This window comes from Adelges cooleyi, unplaced genomic scaffold, assembly GCF_023614345.1.
Source record: "Adelges cooleyi isolate 19-005CV unplaced genomic scaffold, UGA_ACOO_1.1 ACOO_flye_CR_arks_rails_tigmint_CR_PRNA_651, whole genome shotgun sequence".
NCBI lineage: Eukaryota > Metazoa > Arthropoda > Insecta > Hemiptera > Adelgidae > Adelges > Adelges cooleyi.
This window is the reverse complement of record NW_026096352.1, coordinates 15,608,009-15,628,609: the sequence shown is the minus strand read 5'-3', so window position 1 is coordinate 15,628,609 and position 20,601 is coordinate 15,608,009. Positions and strand designations below refer to the sequence as shown.

At 29.5% G+C, this 20,601-nt stretch overlaps 3 protein-coding genes across 5 annotated transcripts in view; all 3 read right to left on the bottom strand.

The window, feature by feature from the left end:
- The window catches only part of LOC126845018 (uncharacterized), a 114,069-nt gene that overhangs the window by 76,584 nt on the left and 16,884 nt on the right, over nt 1-20,601 (bottom strand). The gene's annotated exons all lie outside the window — the stretch shown is intronic.
- Nucleotides 14,806-15,939, bottom strand: LOC126845015 (dynein regulatory complex subunit 4-like). The gene has a single exon (XM_050583586.1). It carries the CDS (start codon nt 15,937-15,939, stop codon nt 14,806-14,808), a length of 1,134 nt encoding a protein of 377 aa, XP_050439543.1.
- LOC126845027 (uncharacterized) overlaps nt 17,707-20,601 on the bottom strand; it is an 18,116-nt gene continuing 15,221 nt past the window's right edge. For all 3 annotated transcript variants that reach the window (XM_050583605.1, XM_050583606.1, XM_050583607.1), the window contains 2 exons: nt 18,758-18,850; nt 17,707-18,045 (listed from right to left, as the gene is read on the bottom strand). In XM_050583605.1, the coding sequence (XP_050439562.1) occupies nt 17,810-18,045; nt 18,758-18,850 (329 nt within the window). In that variant the 3' untranslated portion in view covers nt 17,707-17,809. The remainder of the gene's footprint in view (nt 18,046-18,757; nt 18,851-20,601) is intronic.

Sequence of the window (20,601 nt, the reverse complement as noted above, 5' to 3'; positions counted from 1 at the left end):
GTTATAAGTTTAAAAATTTAATGTAAGTATCATTTTTTTGCGTTGAGTTGGAGGTAAAAGTCTTTTGAACGTTAAAGTATAAGCGTTTAAATGAACGTACAGTTGTTGAACTAATATTTGTTTTCATTTTAACAGTTTATTCTCATTACGTACGGAACCTGGATTGACTTAAAATAAATTTCAAATGACCGTCTAGATTTTAAGCGCTATTTACGACTGTCGAATAAAGCGTAATTACCAACAGGTATATGCTTAACGGCAAAATGGCCTGTAACAAAAAACAAACAAATTTGCATTTATTGTACGGTTATTGAAAATAAGTATTCATAACGTTCAAAATAAAAATGAATCATAAATTCAATAATATAAGGTGCCAAATTCAGTAGTAACATGGATATTAGAGTTTGGCTGGGGGTCATTCCAAAATTTGCGTGGAATATTCGTGTTACGATTTCGCGTCAACAACATAAAGATAGAGATTTAGTGAATGAATAATAATAATGGGTACAATATACATTATAATAATAATGATTTTTAGATATATCCGTGTCAGTGGTTGTTAACCGACTATTGGGACTCTTTGCAGAGTCCATCCTCAGGGTTGTCACGACTGTTCCGCTGCCGGTTAATAACCACTGACACGGATATATCTGAAAATCATCCATGTGATATTTCAACCCGTGAAAGTTTCAAAAAATACATAAATTTGAATACTCAAAAAAATACATTCGGCTGGTTAAAAATTAAATGAATATCCGAAACTATCCGGATAATTTTTTAACTATCCGGATAGTTTTGGTTCTACGGAAAATTGAAATATTATTTGTTATCCGAAACTATCCGGATAGTTTCGGATATCCGGATAGTTGATCAATTATCCGGATATCAAATAATCCGGATATCCGCAAAATCCGAATATTAGTCCCAACCCTAGTTACCATACGTTAAGTTTGCTATACATTGCTCAGCAGCTGTAGCGGATGATAATTATATGAGACGCATACTGTCAGAACAGCTTAACCTATTAAAAACTAATTTTTTTAGAATAATAAATTATTAAAAAGCCAAACTTGCCCAAACACTCCACGCTAGAATGTTATTTTATTAAGAAAAATTACTAGTCCTATGTGTAAAACATGTAAATGTATTATCTAATAAGAAAGGGACTAATGGTTGGAGTGGTTGATAAAGTTTTACGTTTTTAACAATATTATTTTTTTTTATTTTAATTTTCATTTCATTTCATGTATTCACTTGTGTACACTTGTTTATTCAGTGTGAGTTTTAACGGTTAACTAACAAGAAGTGTACCAGGAATGACAAGCTTAAGATAACGCCCATTCTTACAATTTTTAAATATGAAAGCATCTTATTGAAAAGTTCAATAAGATATATATAGTTTTTAGTAGCCGCATTTGAGTAAACAAAATGAACGGAATGATATCAAACGATCATTAACACTAAGTGAAAAATATTTAGTTTTTGACTATGATTTCAATCCAAGTATAATATACTTTATTATACTACAAGTAATATTTATCTATTAGTTTTGTAAAGTGTTCGTAAAAATATATTGAATTTTATAAATACCTAAGTGTTCGATTAATTTTTGTTGCAGATATAGCTCCATTATGTACTCTAAAATTAAAAACAAAATTCATTTTTATATATTTCAATTGTTATGGCAAAATTAATATGCATATGATTTTTCTTATAACTTAAAAACTAATGTAAAAACCGTGTGATATGTACTATGAATATTAAAAATGAATTACGGAGAAAGGAGTTGTTATCGCAATCTTGTTCTGAAATTAAAACGAAATTATTTTATACATAACAATAACCATCAACTACATCGAAATATTTGCAATTATTACCAGGTATCGCAAACATAAAAGTCAAATGCTCTGAAATGATGATTACAAAAAATGTATTTTTAAATGATATTAGACTTAATTTTAAGTTTAGTTATAAATTTAAAAGAGGAAGTCAAGGTAGAAAATGCATGTTTCATAATAATAATGAATTTACATTTACAAATGAATACTGAGTGATATAAATTTAATATTTATAACACTCATAAAATTGCATTGGTACATTTTTTTTGCAATAATTATTGTATTATTTCCAAAACATTTCTTCTACTAGCATACTTAATCGGTTTTGTTATAGAATAATAATTACTCATCGATAATCTTTGTTGCCAAGCAAAATTTTTTATGTTGATCCACGCGGTCACTGAAATAAACAAATAATTGATTGAGTTAAGAAAAATCAAATGAAATTTTAATGCGTAATAATATGTATAAAAATGTTCTGAATAGAACAGCGGTTTCTAACCTTTTTGAGACTATTACCCATTAATCAGGCTAGATATTGACAATAATATTTTACAAACTAAATTATTATATAATCATATTGTTTGTGTAGAAGACTCTTTTAAGAAATATTGTCAACAAAAGTTGCGTTTTTTGAGCTTATTATCCTCATCAAACCTCGACTTCACCACTATTGACAATTCCTGGAGATTTTCGGTAATAACCATTTTTTTAAAATACAATACACACAACAGCCAATAATTAAATACATTTTTATAGAGATCATAGTTCATAAATATAAATAACCTTATAGTCAGGCAAGTGGCAAGTACAACAAAACCATTAAATTTATAGTATTAATAATTTTAAGTATGTCTTACTTCTATTAACCAATGTGCGAATGAGTTCGTCTGTAATAAATTATGTATAAAAAATGTATAGTCTTAAAACTTAAAAAAAGTATTTTGTAACCAAAAAATGTACTGACTTGTAGTTTCAAGGTTCTTTCTATCTTCTACATTTTCTGTAAAAAAGTTGAATAATGAATTTTTGTCGTTTCATGCGTTTCAAAGTACGGTTAAATTGAATAGGGTTGTTTTCGATAGAAACTGCACACTACACAGGTGTAAAAGCTTCTTAAGTATGTCAAGGCGATATAGATACAGTTTGTCACTTAAAAACGTATAGATTACACGCGGGAGCACTTTAAGAAGGACACGTCTGTACGTATTGAGGTAAAAACGTTATTTTAAGTATGTCTTAACCTAACCTGTATCAATATGTACGTCAGTGAGTTTATCTGTAATAAATTATGTATAAAAACTGTTAAGTCTTAAAAATTAAAAACATATTTTTTTGTAAACAAAAAATGTACTGCACCTTCAGGGCTCCTTCTAACTTCTGTATTATAAGCTGTAAAAAAATTAAATATTGAATTTTGTTTAGTTTTTTTATACCTAAGCTTGAGTAGGTACAAAGGTACAAGGAATACATACCACCATCTGCCACAACATTTAAAAACGCATAGATCACTATCACATAGAAAAGTTTCATTTTTGTCTGCAAATAATAATGCAAATTAAAACATGTTATATTAGACGGAGGTATACTTACAATAAAATCTAAACATTTATTGCAGAATTGCCTATGTAAATTTTTTAGTTCTAAGTGGGTTTATTTTTTTTTCGTTATGTTTACTTATTTACATTGCTCTGGCGTGTAGTTTAAACTTGTGTTGTTGTAAACATGCAGGTACAAAATCGTGATTTTCTTACATTGATGCAAAGATTACGTAACCACAAAATACGATCATAGAAAATATCGAAAAACAATTATTGACAAATGTATTCTAGTGTTCAATATTTTTGTCGTTTCAGAGTACTGTTAAATTGAATAGTGTGGTTTTCAATAGAAACTACACAGGTGTAAAAGCTTCTTAAGTATGTCAAGGCGATATAGATACGGTTTGTCGCTTAGAAACTTATAGATTACACGCGGGAGCACTATAAGAAAGACACGTCTGTCCGTATTGAGGTGTAATTATTTTATCATAGGCCACTCAATACCTCTAACTTTTAAAACATACAATTTAAAACATACATTTCATTCACTTTTGAAATTGAGAATAATTTACTAAAAATTTTGACTGGTCGATTACATTAGTTTTGGAAAACTATTTTTAAAGTACATAAGGGGCCTCTACACTAGCATTTACTAAGGCGCATTGTATAGGCAATTTTTCGTTGAAATATACATATTACCATAGTAAGAAGTATCTATTTTGATAATTTTTTTTTTCAACATTAATATCGCATGTAAAATCTATTTTTTTACAAAAACACATGTTTCTACTTCAAACGTTATGTTCTTAATAATAACAATATGGGATCCCAACAATTTCTGGTGATATGATTCACTTAATGCAAAACCCTTGTTTAAAAAATACATAATCAAACTGGAGTTAATACGTCTTGAGGAGGAGCTAAAATAAATATCATATAAGTATAATATGGTATACAACTAAACAAGTGCTGAAGCCTGAAAGTACTACACTACAATACTAAAAAACAATTCACATCGATTCTAGTATTAGGACCACCACTTGTATTAGGACAGCAACATATTATAGTATTAAAAAATATTATAATATGTAGATGTCTATTTACAATATATGTGGTATGGATGTAAACATTTAGCATAAACAAAGCATCAAGAAAATACGAACATTTAAAAAAAAAAATAACGACTACGTTAAAAATTAGCACCAAAGAGTTTATAGCGTTTATTTGAAAGTTGTTTTCCCCTTTTTATTACAAAATAATTTCTGTAGGCCTGTAGGCCTCCCCGTCCCTATTGCTTTGATCCCATTATGCATCGACCCCACTGTACTGGCTTACTATCATCAAATCACTTTCAAATAAACGCTTCGATACGAACTATGCTTACTATGCTATGCGTAATTATAACCAGAGCTCTGCATCATTCTAATAAAGTATATTTAAATAATCGTCTAGGTATCAAATTATTCAAATAAAAGTTCTTTGTTTAAAAATGTATTCGAATAATTTGAAAAATTATCATTTAAATAGTCTGTAAGTGTTTTTTTTTTTAAGTTATTGTATTTAAATATATTATTTCGTAACATTAAATACATTTATAATTCAGAAATTATATGAAACCAGTAAATATAAGAAAACAATTTCGTATAATACTTACGAAATAATTGGAATGATAGTTATACTAACTGCTTCAATGTTTTTCTTACGACTGATCGAAAGCCTTATATATTACCGACCCAAACAATATAATCCAAATGTATTTTGCAGAATTGTTTATGCGAATTTGTTAACATAAGCAACATTTGTTGTTTTTAAACACATTTACAATTGATTCATTTGGATAACATTATGTGTAGAATAAAATGTAAAGGGATATAATAAACACTATTTAACAAATGTAATTTATACTATATTGATACAGTTTTATTAAAGTATGACGCAAAAGGCAATGTTATTTGTATACTAGCGCAAAATAAATATTCCGCAAACAAAAAACAATTTTGTTTAGCGTTGTAAAAAATAATTGTCCAATATTCCAAAAATTCCTAATATTATTAATACCAAATAAGTAAAAATGTTAAATATATTATTATACAGAGCTTTAAACCAGAAAAATATTGATAAATAATTTTCTTATAAAAAACCCGTTCAATAACAAAATATATTGGGCACAAGATTTACCGTGTGATCGCTATAAAAATAAGTAAACTAGTAACTCTTCCAAAAATACAAAGTTGGTCGAACTAAAACTATGGTTAATATAAGGGTACAAACGATTTCTAGTTGAACTGGCCCAATAAAAACTTGGTCCAAATTGGCTATTATATGGATGAGGGGTAAAACAAAATTTGTAAACGAAATAACTAAAAAAAAATTTGTTCCTGTAAACATTGAGTTGGGCAAATTATTTATTTAGTTCTTCTAATTAAATATTTATCATGTCCTTAATTTTTTTCCACAGTTTAAGTCTGCCCAACTATGTATATTTTTCCGTGTATGAATGTGGTAATAATTCAATAAGGATAAGAATCTTTTTTTATTTAAATAATTTCATTTGTAATTTTTTTTTTCATTAAAATATTTACAATATTTTAAATTTGGAAACTATTGTGTGTCGAATAAAATGTAAAGGGATATACTAAACACTTTTTAACAAATGTAATTTATACTATATTGATACTGTTTTATTAAAGTATGACGCAAATGGCAATCTTATTTGTATAATAACAGAACGTTCATGTGTCTAAAAAATACTAGCGCCAAATAAATATTTCGCAAACAAAAAACAATTTTGGTTAGCGTTGTAAAAAATAATTGTCCAATATTCCTAATATTATTAGTACCAAATAAGTAAAAATGTTAAATATATTATTATACAGAGCTTTAAATCAGAAAATTATAGTTAAATAAGTTTCTTATAAAAAAACCCGGCCTAATAAAAACTTGGACCAACTTGGCTATTTTATAGATTAGGGGTAAAAAAAAGGGAACCATTCAATTTCAAGACGCCTGAGACTAACTACTAATTTCCATAGATTCGATTGAATGGTGATTATTAATATTATTGCTTATGAAATCTTTTGACCTTTTTTTAATCTATAACTACATGTATGATTGTGTTTCCAACGTTATTAACAGCTTGGAACAGCAAAAACGCTCTCACGAAAAAACCAAAAAAAGAAGGAATTTTTCTTTGTTTTTTTTTTTTTGTGTACCTATTCTTAAGATATAAATTTTGAAAATTATTCACAACGTAAAATAGGCGTTGCTCTATATATTATAAACATTTTTTAAGATTCCTATTAAGAAAATAACAAAAAAAAATAAACTTAATTTCAAGGATTATTATTTATTTAGAATTTAATTTTGTTATGCGTAATAGATAAAAGGAAAAAATTATTATTTAATAAAATGAAAAAAACTAAATTTTCTTTGAAAATATGGACAAAGTTTATATTACAACATAAAAAAAAAAATTCAATACATGTTTTTATATATTTTAAAATTAAAACACGCATAACTTTTAAAATGTATGCATATTTGCCGTTTGTTATTTTGTAGGTATTCAATATTTTTTTCATTATGCGTCATATATTGTTATACAAAAAATATATTTGTACAAAAAGCCTGTGAACCACATAACAATAAATTTAACCTTTTCCAACTGCGTATTTTTTTATATAAATCCAAAACCATAATGTTGTTAGTGGAGGGGTGGGTATAGTAGGGATGGCAGGGAGTCTAGTGAAGCCAAAGATGTGGCAGGTTTTATGAAAAATGACGACTTAAACAAAAACAATTACATAATTACTACATCTATTTGTTCTGCTGCATGCACAGACCATACTCGTATCCATAATAAATCACAAAAATAAATGAATTTATTAAATAATAATAAATCAGTTTGTATTACTAATTATTATAAGTAAACAATTTTACAGATTTGTTGAGTAAAATCATTTATGTTGCAAAGTCCCTCTATACCTAAAACATTTTCTAACATTTTACTGCATTACTGGTTTTTTAATGCATTATTTATATTTAATAAATAGACCCTAGCATTTTTGATATACTGGATGATTCTTCTAACGCTCAACACTAGTCTACTCTGGATACCGACCGATTTTTTCAGCCAAAACACATTATTTTTTATCCATTGCACAGGCCGAACCAGTGATCCGACAAACAATCTAAAAACAGATATGAATTCGTATTAAAGTTTACTTTAGATCGGTCATAGCATACTTAAACACGAGTAATGTAATATAAAACTATACAAATTGTTATTATGAATTACGACTGCTCTAAAGTTAAAACTTAAAAATTTTAAGATATTACCAAGTATTTGTCACTTGCTTTCATTAAAACATCAGAATGAAAATAGGTCTTATATTATATTAAATATATAAACAAATCTGTAGACAAATTTTAGAAAAATATTAATATTTTTTGATTTGAAAACTATTTTGGGTTTATTAACATAATATTTAGTGGATTATCCATGTTTTGGGTACTATATAACTATATAAATTACATGTTTTTAAACATTACTATAACTTTGCGAAAACTGGTCGGATCAAGTCGACATTGTTATGAAATATTTATTAGGCATGCCGCTATCAACACTCAATGAAAATAACAATAAATTTGAATAAACATTATTTATCGACCGTTATGTGTTAAGGATACAACCATTTTATTCATATGAAAAAAAATGCCAATACGATAAAAGGATTTATTACATTGATATAAATGTATTAAATTGGTAAATAAAAATTGTAAATTAAAAAAAATCTTTTATTATATATTTTAAAATTGTAATAGTTAATAATTATTAATACAATATATTTATCGATTGGTGCGATAACATTTTTATTATGATCGTTATGTTTTTATCAAACAATTGTGTCGTTTATTGTAAAGGTAAATTATTTCTCTGTAATAATTTAATTTTAAAATAACGAGCTTTTTGTGAATTAATGTGTAGGAAAACCAATACAATAAGTATTCATTCGGTGTTTCATTAATTTTATTTTTATCGGAGTAGCTTTTCTTTTGTAATGAAAGACATGACTAAACATGACTCCATTAAGAAAAAGCATATTTATTTTAAAAAATTAGAGTTAATCTACTTTAACAATTAACCACCCAATTGTTGATTCAGTTCTTACAAATATTTCGTTATTATGCTTATAAAATATTTATGGGGTCAGTAGAAATAAAAAATTTATGAAATTAATTTACATTTTTATTGAATATAACATTATTTTTCGTTTAGCCTCTTATTTGAAACCCAAATTTCAATAACACCTGCCTCATATCCTATGAGTCATAGGTGGGATTAGAGGTTTTTTTACAATGTTTATATATTTTTTCAGATATCCAGTTGTTTTATGAAACCATTTTTTTGTTGTTATTTGTCTTTTAACAAACAAGCATGCAAGGTAGAACTCTACTTTACATAAGATATAGCGAATATTTTTTCTGTATTAGTTCTGTTTTCAGACTTAGTATTATAGTTGTAATTAATAATCACCATTAATTACACATGTAATATTTAACAGTACGCATAGATCATCTTTAAAAAAAATTATCTCATAAGCAGCTTTAATTTATATTAAGTATTTTATAAGTTAAAAAAGAACTACTAAAGCAACTACAATTATAAAACCTCTAACTTAGTTTCGGCGTTTAAAATTTTTTTTAAAATAGCTATAAAAATATGTGTTTTCACCCCTTAAGTGATTTAGGTACATGTAGAGGGCTCTTATGTGTTAAATCAATAATCAGATAAACTTAACTACACAAAATACAGTATTTTTCACAATGACTGTTGAAATGAAAACAAACGACTAACAACTGTTGGCATATATTTTTAAGTTTTAACATTATCAGTTATGTATACACTATACAGTAAAACATTTTTTAGATTTTATTCTGTTGTTTAGGAAAAATAAGTTTTTTTTTTTGAACGTATATTATATTGTCATTTAAGATAATAAGGGAATCTGAATGTATGAACACAATAATTATAAAATGTGTTAACTAGAATACAAGATATCCATAGGGCTGTAATTTGGATTAAAACACATAATTTTTAAAGATTCTAATATTCGAATAGTGGTATAATAATATACATTTCGAATTAGATTGTAATTCCTACTTTTATCGATAAATAAATAAATTCGTGTGTCATTATTGAACGGGATTATAGCTAACTTGGTCCTCACTTATCGATGTGGAATAATGATTAAGTTAGTACTTAACAATTTTTTTAGTCCGATTCTACCCAACCCGGACCGAACTAACCCAATAAAATAAATGTAACTGTCTGGAATAACCTGGACTGAGTAGAATCGCGTTAAAACTATTTATTCAAACATCAAATCGAGTTGGGTAATATTTGATTTTGTCTATTTTTGCATTATTATAACCATCCGATCAAGTGAAAATAATACTTATAATACTAATAACATAATATAGGTACACACTTTGAAAATTGAAATTAAATAAACTATTTACAAAGTTTTCTTCGTAAAAAAAATAACATACATTTATGGTAAATCGATCTTTACGAGGTACCATATTCATTCCCGTAACTTGTTGTACGCATTTTGATCAAATTATTATAGGGCACCGAAAATCTTGAAGGGTTAAATATCACTTGTATTTTAAAATCAGTATTTATTGATGCATTAGTTTTTTTCTTTTTCTGATTTTGTATTAACTGAAGAATTATTAACTAAAATAAAATTTAATAATATGACACTTTTTCAAATTTCGGGAAAATAATATAAATAGTAAAAATACTATTATTAATCGTTTTTAATTGATACTAAAATTGTATATATTAATGTTACTGGATATAGAAAACACTCAGGCATACTATATTTTGTCAATTTTTGTAATTCCTATTATAGTAACGTGTCAGAAGGTATAATTGTTAATTACGTCGATATTGACAAAGAGTGACATATAAACTGATGCTTTTTTTCAAGAAAACTATATTATCATACACCATAATAGTGAAAAAAAGACCATATCAACCGTACTTATTAAATTAATTTAAACGTTCATATAAAAGCATATTATACAAGTTAGAAAATATTTTTTAGCAACAAAGAAATTAGTAATAGTAACTACAACACACAATATAATAAACCGCGTCCTGCCAATTTTAAATCACTGTTTGTGGTAATACATATTATTTCCTAAATCAGTAAAGATTTTTTTTTATAAATTTTTGTTTATTATTTCAAGATGTTAAAAAAAAATGGTAGTACTACGTTATATTCGTATATTCGTTATTTATAACAAATTTTAGATGAAAATTTAAAAATATATTTTTAATTATTCTAACATCAGGGTTTTAAAATGTGATAAAATAAATTGTATAAACATTTAAGTACACAAATAATACAACAAAATATTTTTACTTTAATAAAATAATATTCTTTATTTTGATTGTAAATTATAAACTTTAACTAAAACGTCGTTTACAATAATCGTACAAAGTCTAGAGGTACAATAATTAGAGAATTTGTTTACATGGTTTGTATTATAATCTTTAATGTTTTAACAAAACTGTCAAATTTTATAAAAAAAAAAATGTGCATAGTTTTATTGTTCATGTACGCCAGAAAAAGTTGCAAATCAAAGAAATTATGCGCAAACGTCTCCTGTACGTATCGATCATTAAACCGATTTGGATCTATGGTATTCAACTGTGGGATTGTGCCAGTAAGTCTAAAATCGAACTCATCCAACGTTGCCAGAACATCGCTCTTCGTACCATTGTTACAGCATATCGGTATGATAAGAACGACATCATCCATTGCCAACTCCTCAATAACTTGCGACTCAAACGACTGAAGCCATTCGACTTAGTCTAATTATTAGATTAAGAATGGGACTACTTCACTAGAAGTAGAACCCCACACATGTTTTGTTTATGTTTATGTATATTTTACTCGTACGCATGTATTAATACTCAGGTTTGACCCTTCTGATGAACGAAGTCGAGGAGCTCGATGGCCAAGTATTGCCCGGAGCATATAAATGTACATGTTCCGATCAAGACATGGGTGAAGGAGTTAGACAAGAAGGTTGAGAAAGCAGACAGTAAGTCGTGGAGAGTCCCCGGCGAGTAAAATCAAAGCGGGCGTGGACGTTCAGGCTCTAGGCCTATAAGCTATAAGCCCTAAAATTTTAAACTAAACCGTCTATGCCCCAATTGATGGGAATAACGAACGTTAAACGTAAAAGAGAGACATACAGTAAATGTTTTCCTAAATCAAAAATGTTTTATAATTATAACTTATTACAAGGAGTTTTTGTAAAATCAATTATCGTGTAAATTGTAATCCAATATTGTAATATTATTATTTTTTTTTTATCAAAACCAAGCTGTTTTTTGAAGCTTCTGTTGTAATGCAAACAAATGGTAAGATCTTGTATAGTTTTATTACATATTTTTTTTATCGAAAACAAGTTGTTTTTCTTAACATATTTTGATTTGCAGTTGCTTTTGTATTTAAATTTTTCACCTATTGTATTTCTTTAATAATATTTTACAATATTTTCCCACATTTTGTGTGGTTTTCAATTGAACTGTTATTTTTCAACATGAAAACATGTTGGTAGCAAAGTTAGCATGTCGTTTTTTACAACGACTATTGCGATGTAAATAAATCACAATACCTCTAAGATCGTAAACTTTTAATTTTTAACGACTTAAGAACATAATTTACAAAATTTTGACTTTATAAAACTAAAAAAAGAAAAAAAAATCAACAAATCTACAATTGGCTACTATTCCTATTAAACACATTATAACACTTAAGGACAAAAAACCTAAATCTACTACAATCTATTAAACTCAAATCATAAGAACCTGCATACTTTACCAAAACAGTTGTTATTTCATTTTTTTTTGTTTATTCAGATTACTTATGATTTTTTTTTTAAACAACTTTTTAATCTTGATGTATTTGGTTTTTAGGTTATGTTTGTATTTAAACTTTAGAACCATTTTATTTCTAATCATTAATATTTTATGTATTCAACTGTTTTAGTTAAAATGACTTAATTGCACAAAAGTTAACGATACATATTTTAAATCTAAGTATAATGTTTTTTCCACTATTTGTATAATTATATATTGTTAATTTTTTATGAAACATGTCAATTAATATCCAAGTACGAGACCGATCTCAGTCGGTTCTTTTGGTGGATGGTCTTGCATCCGAAACTTGAAAACTCCGGCGACGAAGGGCGATCTGATTGGCAAAGTCAATGGGTGCGTGTTCAGAAGAAAATGTTTAGTGTAAATTTGCAAGGCTCTGTTAAAGGTTTTCACATAGATATAACATATATTTTAATATTTTGCGTACGAGTCCGCAACACCACGGGATACATTAATATGTATCTAAGGTGGTTAGTAAACATATCAAGTTTCTGGCTACTATTTTAGTGTTTTCATAATATCAGGCCTAAAACAATTCATAGAGAATATGGCCCCTTAAATTATTGACTTTATTATTCATTTCTATTTTGAACGTTGTGAATACAACATAGATGCCCCCCCCCCATTTTAACCCACAACCCCATCCCTCATCTTCTATCTCTTACCCCTATCTCCTATATCCTATCACATAAATGTAACATCCCCATCCCTAACCCCACCCCCAGTCCACCCATATCCCCATTTCCATCCCCATTCCCACCCTCATAAAAAGGACATATAAGGATATTATAAGGCTAAATGTTCGATGTTATGACTGTCGACAGTTATTATGTTGACAAAAATGTATAATTATTAATTGTATTAATTAGATTGGTATCTAGTATCTTTAACGTCGGTCACTTTACTTAACACTTAATTACCTACCTTACTAATAATTATTATTAACTAAATCAGTGTAAATAGTTTAAAAATATATAATGATTATTGACTTATAATTCGCGAAGATTGTGTGCAATTTTTCGTGTACGGTAATTAAATGTACATTACGGTAATTTTGAAGACATTGTACATTAATCACATTTTTTAATTCTGGCAACACTGGGTATTACCTTAATATATTATTAATGTGATTTCCTGCCCTTTGTTTTCTGCCTTTTATTTAACTAATAATTTATAATATAAAATTGTTCGATTTTTTTTTTTTTTACCACAGCACTTTAGTTTAACTGCAGTCTGCAAGTGTATAAAAACCTGCACTTCTCGGTTTCCTTTTAAACAGTTCAGTAAATCAATATTATAACTTATAACCATGTTTTTCCACTTTATTGTGCAGTAGGCAGCCCGACATTGTTAGCTACCGTAAACGTCCTTATCCCTATGCCATCCTCCCGCTCCCGACCTCTATTCCATACCCTAATACATTACATTGATTTCACAATAACCACACCTTATAAAGAATGTGTCGTGCAGCGAAATTATATATCCAATTTAGTTTCTTATCTCCCTTCTTTATAATTCGTGATGTGTGTTTGTCTGTCTGTTAGTTTTTTCCCCGTCTATACTACTGGACGGATTTTTTCGCGGTTGGTTTCGTTCGATTCCTTGCATCACGGCGCTTAGAATAGGCTACCTTAAGTTCCCAGTACTCTTCGACTTCATTGATATCCTGTCTGGAAGTAGGGACTTGGTAGATCGGTAGTTATTGTTCAAGTTGTTGATAGGTAGTTTCTAATCGAACACACATGTCTGTTGTAACCAACTTCATTCTCTTTTCACTTCCACGTGTTCAATCTTCCTCAAATTTATCTGAAGTGAGAAAAGAAAATGCCGTGAAAACGTCGCTCAAATTTATGTGAGACTGTCCAGGCGACAAGAACCAGGACTCTTTTATAATTTGATTAGATTTTTAATAAGCAACACTAGTGATTTTAAAATTTGATAATGAACTTAATCCTTAAATTTCTCCACTGCTCTTTAACCAGAACAATCCTAAATGCGGTACCCTTATGCCAACTTTTGGGGTGCGTCTCAAATTAGCTCATTCAAATCCGTCAACAGAGTTCAAAGAGGAACAAAGTCGTTATCATTTGATAAAGAAACCTTGATTTGACAGTGATTAGGTACACTATACCAGCCAATTAGCCGACTGACCTCTAGACATTTCTTTCCATTTTCAACCCATAAAGTAAGCAACATGGGACACTTGATTTTTAACCATCTAACTTTAAGCAAAGAGCGCCAGACACTCGCTTGTAGGGCCAAGCCTTAGAGTATTATTAGAAAAACATAATTTAAACATGATTATCACTTATAATTAGAGGTAAAACCACCATAACCATACACGAATATCAAAAATAAATGTCTTTGTATATTTGTTGTAGATGATTTACTTGAAAGAATTGGTGGTTACTTATACACGTTGGTTCCGTTTTATTTGTTGAAGGACATCTATCGTCGTTTTTCGTCATTCCGACGCTGCGACCGTATTGTCGAGCTTGACAATCTGCTTTTCCAATAATGTTTTTCCAAAATTCGACTCACTCTGACATTGCAGTACCCTTTGTAAAAAATTGTCTTTTAATGAACGGTAAACTTCGGCTTTTTGGTCGTATCTGATCTCCAATGCACCGTTTTCGACCATCAGGTTTTCGTAACGTTCCATGCATTTCTTCAGTTCCTTCTTATTGTACTCCAGACTTTTTTTGTTTTTTTTAAAATGAATCATTTTTTGTTCCAAACGAATTATGTCGCCGTTGGCTTTTTCCAATAGACCTTTAAAGTGTTGATTTTCTCTTTCTAGAGACGACACGTACTTGTCGGTGGACGAAGTTTTTATGCTGAGCATTTCTAATTTTTCCTTGAGTACGCTCACCAACGTTTGGGTGCTGACCAGTAGCTCTTGATAGTAACTGTGCATGTCGTCAAATTCGTTTTTGTGTTTCTCCAACAACATCTTCACTTGTCGTTCCTTAGCGTTCTCGATCAGCGCCACGCCCAATTCGTGTTTTTTCAGAACACCTTCGACGACCGTCTGCCGTTTTTTCTCGATTCGTTCCATTATCTGAGACATCTGATTTTGCATCACCTCGGCTTTCGCGTCCAGCTCTTGGACATGGGCAACTTTGATGTTTTTTATCTGATTGGTATGGTCCAGAGCGTTGTGCAGAATGGTCTGCTTCAGCGACGAGTTCACGTTGAACAACTCCGTAATTTGTCGGTCACATTCCGCAGCTATGCTTTTCAAAACGTTTGAATTCTGCGACTTTACTTGTTTCAGTTCGAGGTTTTGCTCGTAGACCAGCTGAAGTCGTTGTTGCCGGGCTCGTTTTTTCACTTGTTCCACACGTTGCGCGTTGTCTCCCGCTTCGTTTTGTGTAGCCACCATGTCGGCCATGAGAGTCGTTAAATTTTGTTTTGTGATTTCCCAAAAAATTCGCATTTGATCCCTTTCAATTTGATAAGTCGACCTGTTCTGCCGTTCTTTTAACAGTTCGTCGTACAACTTCTGAGTGAACTTCATCAAAGCTGTATGTTCGAGCTCGGCCACGTTGACATTGTCGATGATGACGTTTTGCTGTTTCTTGTTTTTCTTCGACATTTTTAGGCAAACTCACTTGAAAAAAAAAGCAATAATGTTTTTAAAATGCTTTTTTTGCAATAATTTACAGACGTCAACATTTCAGTGTTTACGTATCAAATATATTAGAAAACTTGTAGTCAAACCGGTTGTTATGACTACCATAATTCATAGGCCAGCCAGTGTTCACCTAGGCTTTAGAGGATTTCGATTGTGTGTTGTGACGCATTTGGTTTGTGATTACACCCTTGCGCTATAGGACACACACACCCATCTAGACATTAACATTCCATCACTATTGAATCTAACCTACCGTAATACAATTAACTGTTTATCATCAAAAATTGATCGTAAGCTGAATTCTACTCCGTACTTATACTCTCCAGTCCCAACGAACCCCACCAGTTACGCTCTTTTCTTTGTTGTCTTATTTCTTAACTTGTTTGTTGTTTATTAAAACTGAACTTGGTTTGTTTTGTAATGGATTATTTTCGGTTTTACTAGAATTTCTAATATTTACTTACATTAGGTAAACGACACTTTGGTTTTACTTCAAAATCAGGTTTGTTTCAATATAACATAAAATATATATAGTAATAATATCGTTTGGTTAAACTCGACCAAGCTGACTTATAATTTGCTTTTGTCGTTTCCAATGACTTAAAACTATTAGCAGCGTCCCCTTCCAATGACGATCTAAGATAAAAAAATCTTTTGTATTGTATTTAGGCTTGCATTGTCATGTATTAAGGCCTTAAATATATCGTTGAAGGTTGCCCACTCTTTATATTTTCGCGAAAAGGTAGGAATATTTAACGCCGCTAATTTCACCATGTGGCAGAAAATGTTTGCTTGGTCACTTCCGTCATTAAATTTATTTTCAGTCTTATCTTATTACGTTGATCATCCTTATCTTTCAAAAATCCTCTTTGCCTCAACCATGACTTTATAATACAGATGGCTATCGATGAATCTGTTGTTGAGTCTTTATTCAGATTTTCCCTATACGCACAAGCATACGCTTAACTGCATTAAACTCGATAAATCTTTAGTACTACTTACGAAATACTTTAAACTTTTACTTTTGTAGTACTAAAACTTTACGCTCGAAAAAAGAGATAAAAATACGACACTCTTTATTGCGTACTTGCAAACTTAACTAGATAAATTTATTATTCGACACTAATTAATTGCCCTAGTTAAATTAACCGCATTTCGACGCTAATTCTTAATCCCGGTCGAAGGACCAAATGTTTGGGACCTTAAACCCTTCGCACGTAGACTTATTATTTTTAATTAAAAATCCGCTAAGATTAATTAAATTAAGATTAATTTACATGATCCGCGGAGGTATTCAAAACTACACAACAAACCGGTTTTTCAACAATAATAATAATATACAAAACACAACAATGTTGTTCTAACTTCCAACGCGACTTCTTCCAAAAGACGATCTTGGATTGGTCCCTAACCCTTGCCAGCTGCAAAACTATTTCGGATAACAGTCTATAGTTCCGATGAAAAACCACATTTCGAAGTGACGAAATGGATGTATTCAAAAAAAATGTAAGTACTTAAACTTACTAAGATTAATTAATGGTGAAGCTATGTCGACAGATGGGATGGATGGAGAGGAGTAGTGGTCCCGACAAAGGACCTAAATGTCCTGTTTATTAAACCAATACAAATTATGACTGAAAGTAATGAAATAATTTACAATAGCAGGCAAAAACTTTTTATTATGCAGTACATTTAATTATTTGACAATTTTGACATTACTGTGGCACACAAAAAATATTTAAGAAATATAATAACATAAGTACTTCATATTTTATGTATTATTTATTAAACTAAACCCGAGAGTATAGAAATGATTTATTTAAATTATATATTATAACTCAAGAGTTATGCTTTTCCCTACCGACATATGGTTTTCGTTATCTACATTATGTAAATTAGTCCCAACGTATTTGCATGACTTGATGACTGTCTCTCCATGACTTATAACACAAGTATGGTCGAGTGAAATAGCAGCATTTGTTGCGTATTCTTTTGGATATTGTACACTCATGAACAATCCTATGATTCGACATATGTGGATAAATTCAACATGATGGTTCTTTGGTTCTAAAAAAAAATGTTCAAAAATTAGTCAAATTTAGCTTGCTGCACTGACAAAAAAATACATAGTTGGACAAACTAAAATTAAGGCTAATCTTATATCCTCGCACAAAAGCAAAAGTGTATTGAGTTACAAAATGTAAATTTTACAGGAGAGAGAAAAATTAAATTATTTGTCAATAAATTAATAATTACTAACTTCTTTTTCCTAAACCTATAAGCCCCACACACTTCACACCTATCAACTCACATTAGGTAGGTGGCTGTAATGTGAGCTTTCTCCTCGCCACCCTGTAGCTGTTATTGTTTCTTCCATCAAATTTACTTATTGTACATAATTTAGTATAGATTGTAAATATTCTAACCAACGTCAAAAATAACGAAATATAACGATGTATATAGCTTGCGTACGAGTCCGCAACACCACGGGGTACATTTTATGTATCTAAGGTGGCTAGTAAACATATCAAGTTTCTGGCTAATACTTTAAGCTAACTGTGAATAATAAGTCTTTAATTATAAATAAATTGTATTAATCGTGGTGAAATATCATTTGTAATAAACTTGTGTTAATTCTTATTTTGACGAAATCCACTAAATACTCAAAGTCTAACAGTTATTTCAACTATAAATGTAATGTGCTAATTGTAATCTTTGTTAGTCCACATATGTATTTTTTCCATGTTACTACTAGTTTTTTTATTAGTTTATTATTTACGATTTATAATATTCGTTATTAAATCGCCTAATGGTTTAAGCAACAGAACTCTTCGCTTAGCTCCCAGGTCATCCATACTGTCAAGACCTTTAACTGAAAAATTCAATTAATGTGTTAAACAAGGTATAAATAATTTTGTAAAGTATTTTTATTATGACAATTTTGTAACCTCAGTAAACACGGCGCAATTTCAAAATTACAAATTACATTATTCGAAAAACTCACATTAAACAAACACACAAATCGTTAAAATATGTTTTTATTGGAATTATACGTTTATAATTTATATGGTGTCTATTTAAAAAAACCAGTACAGTGGGGTCGGGGCATAGTGGGGACGGAGCATAGTGGGGACGGGGAGGTCACAGGTTTATAGGAACTTTTAAATCTGAAAGTGATAAAATCACTTTCGAAAAAACGCTTCGATGCAAATCGGTAGTTAGTATTTTCAAGGCAGTACAATCTAAACCAAGCACAGTGTAAGCTAGGAAAGTTAGAAAGTAATAAATTGAATCGGCCATTTCAAAAACGACTTAGGTCACCGATTTTTCAAAACTGTCTTTTTATCAAATGTAATAATTATATACTTAGCTACGTATTCTGTGTGAAAACTCAATTTGTCAGACTCATATTTAATACAAATGTTGAGTACAAGAAATTTGAATCACTGCAAAATATATTTATGAAGTTTCTTGTGGCTAGTGTAATATTTCAAATTTGTGACTTGTGTCGTTTTTTAAATGACTGATAAAATTACAAAATAGAAGCATCAAAGCGTTAGTTTGAAAGTGATTTTGTCCGAGAGGACTAGTATAGTAGAGTATTGGCATAATGTAATCAAAGCAATGAGGAAACGGAGAGGTCACAGGTCTACAAGAATTATTATAAATAAAAGTGATAAAATTGAATAAAATCGCTTTCAAATAAACGCTTTGATGCTTCTATTTTGTAATTTTATCAGTCATTTAAAAAACGACACAAGTCACAAATTTGAAATATTACACTAGCCACAAGAAACTTCATAAATATATTTTGCAGTGATTCAAATTTCTTGTACTCAACATTTGTATTAAATATGAGTCTGACAAATTGAGTTTTCACACAGAATACGTAGCTAAGTATATAATTATTACATTTGATAAAAAGACAGTTTTGAAAAATCGGTGACCTAAGTCGTTTTTGAAATGGCCGATTCAATTTATTACTTTCTAACTTTCCTAGCTTACACTGTGCTTGGTTTAGATTGTACTGCCTTGAAAATACTAACTACCGATTTGCATCGAAGCGTTTTTTCGAAAGTGATTTTATCACTTTCAGATTTAAAAGTTCCTATAAACCTGTGACCTCCCCGTCCCCACTATGCTCCGTCCCCACTATGCCCCGACCCCACTGTACTGGTTTTTTTTTTTTTTTTAATTAATTTACAACAAATTTATGAATATTCAGGTTTTTTTCGTGAGAAGTTTGAAATAGGTTTAATAGAAATAAAAGTAGAAAAGAAGATAACATTTATTATGACCAAGGTGGAAGAAGGAAAATGAAATGAGGAACGCCGACCTGGACAGATATTAAATTTCAATAATTTCAAGAAAAGATGTACTGAAAATGTATAGGTAAGCAATTTTTACTAATAATAATTGTTTTATGCACTTGAATGTGCACTTGTGAGATTAGGTCAGAGGAAACCCGATTTTTAAAAGAAGAATACCAGGAAAATGAAAGGAAGAGTTCACTTTTTTTTTACAATATGTAAATAAAAATAATAATACTCGGAACGACAGCGGATTGACACTCCGGATCAATTTTAAATCAATAACTGATAATCGAATTATCGAATACTGACT

Excerpts from the sequence above, each read along its gene's own strand:
- LOC126845015 (XM_050583586.1), bottom strand. The coding sequence starts at position 15,939 with ATGTCGAAGAAAAACAAGAAACAGCAAAACGTCATCATCGACAATGTC.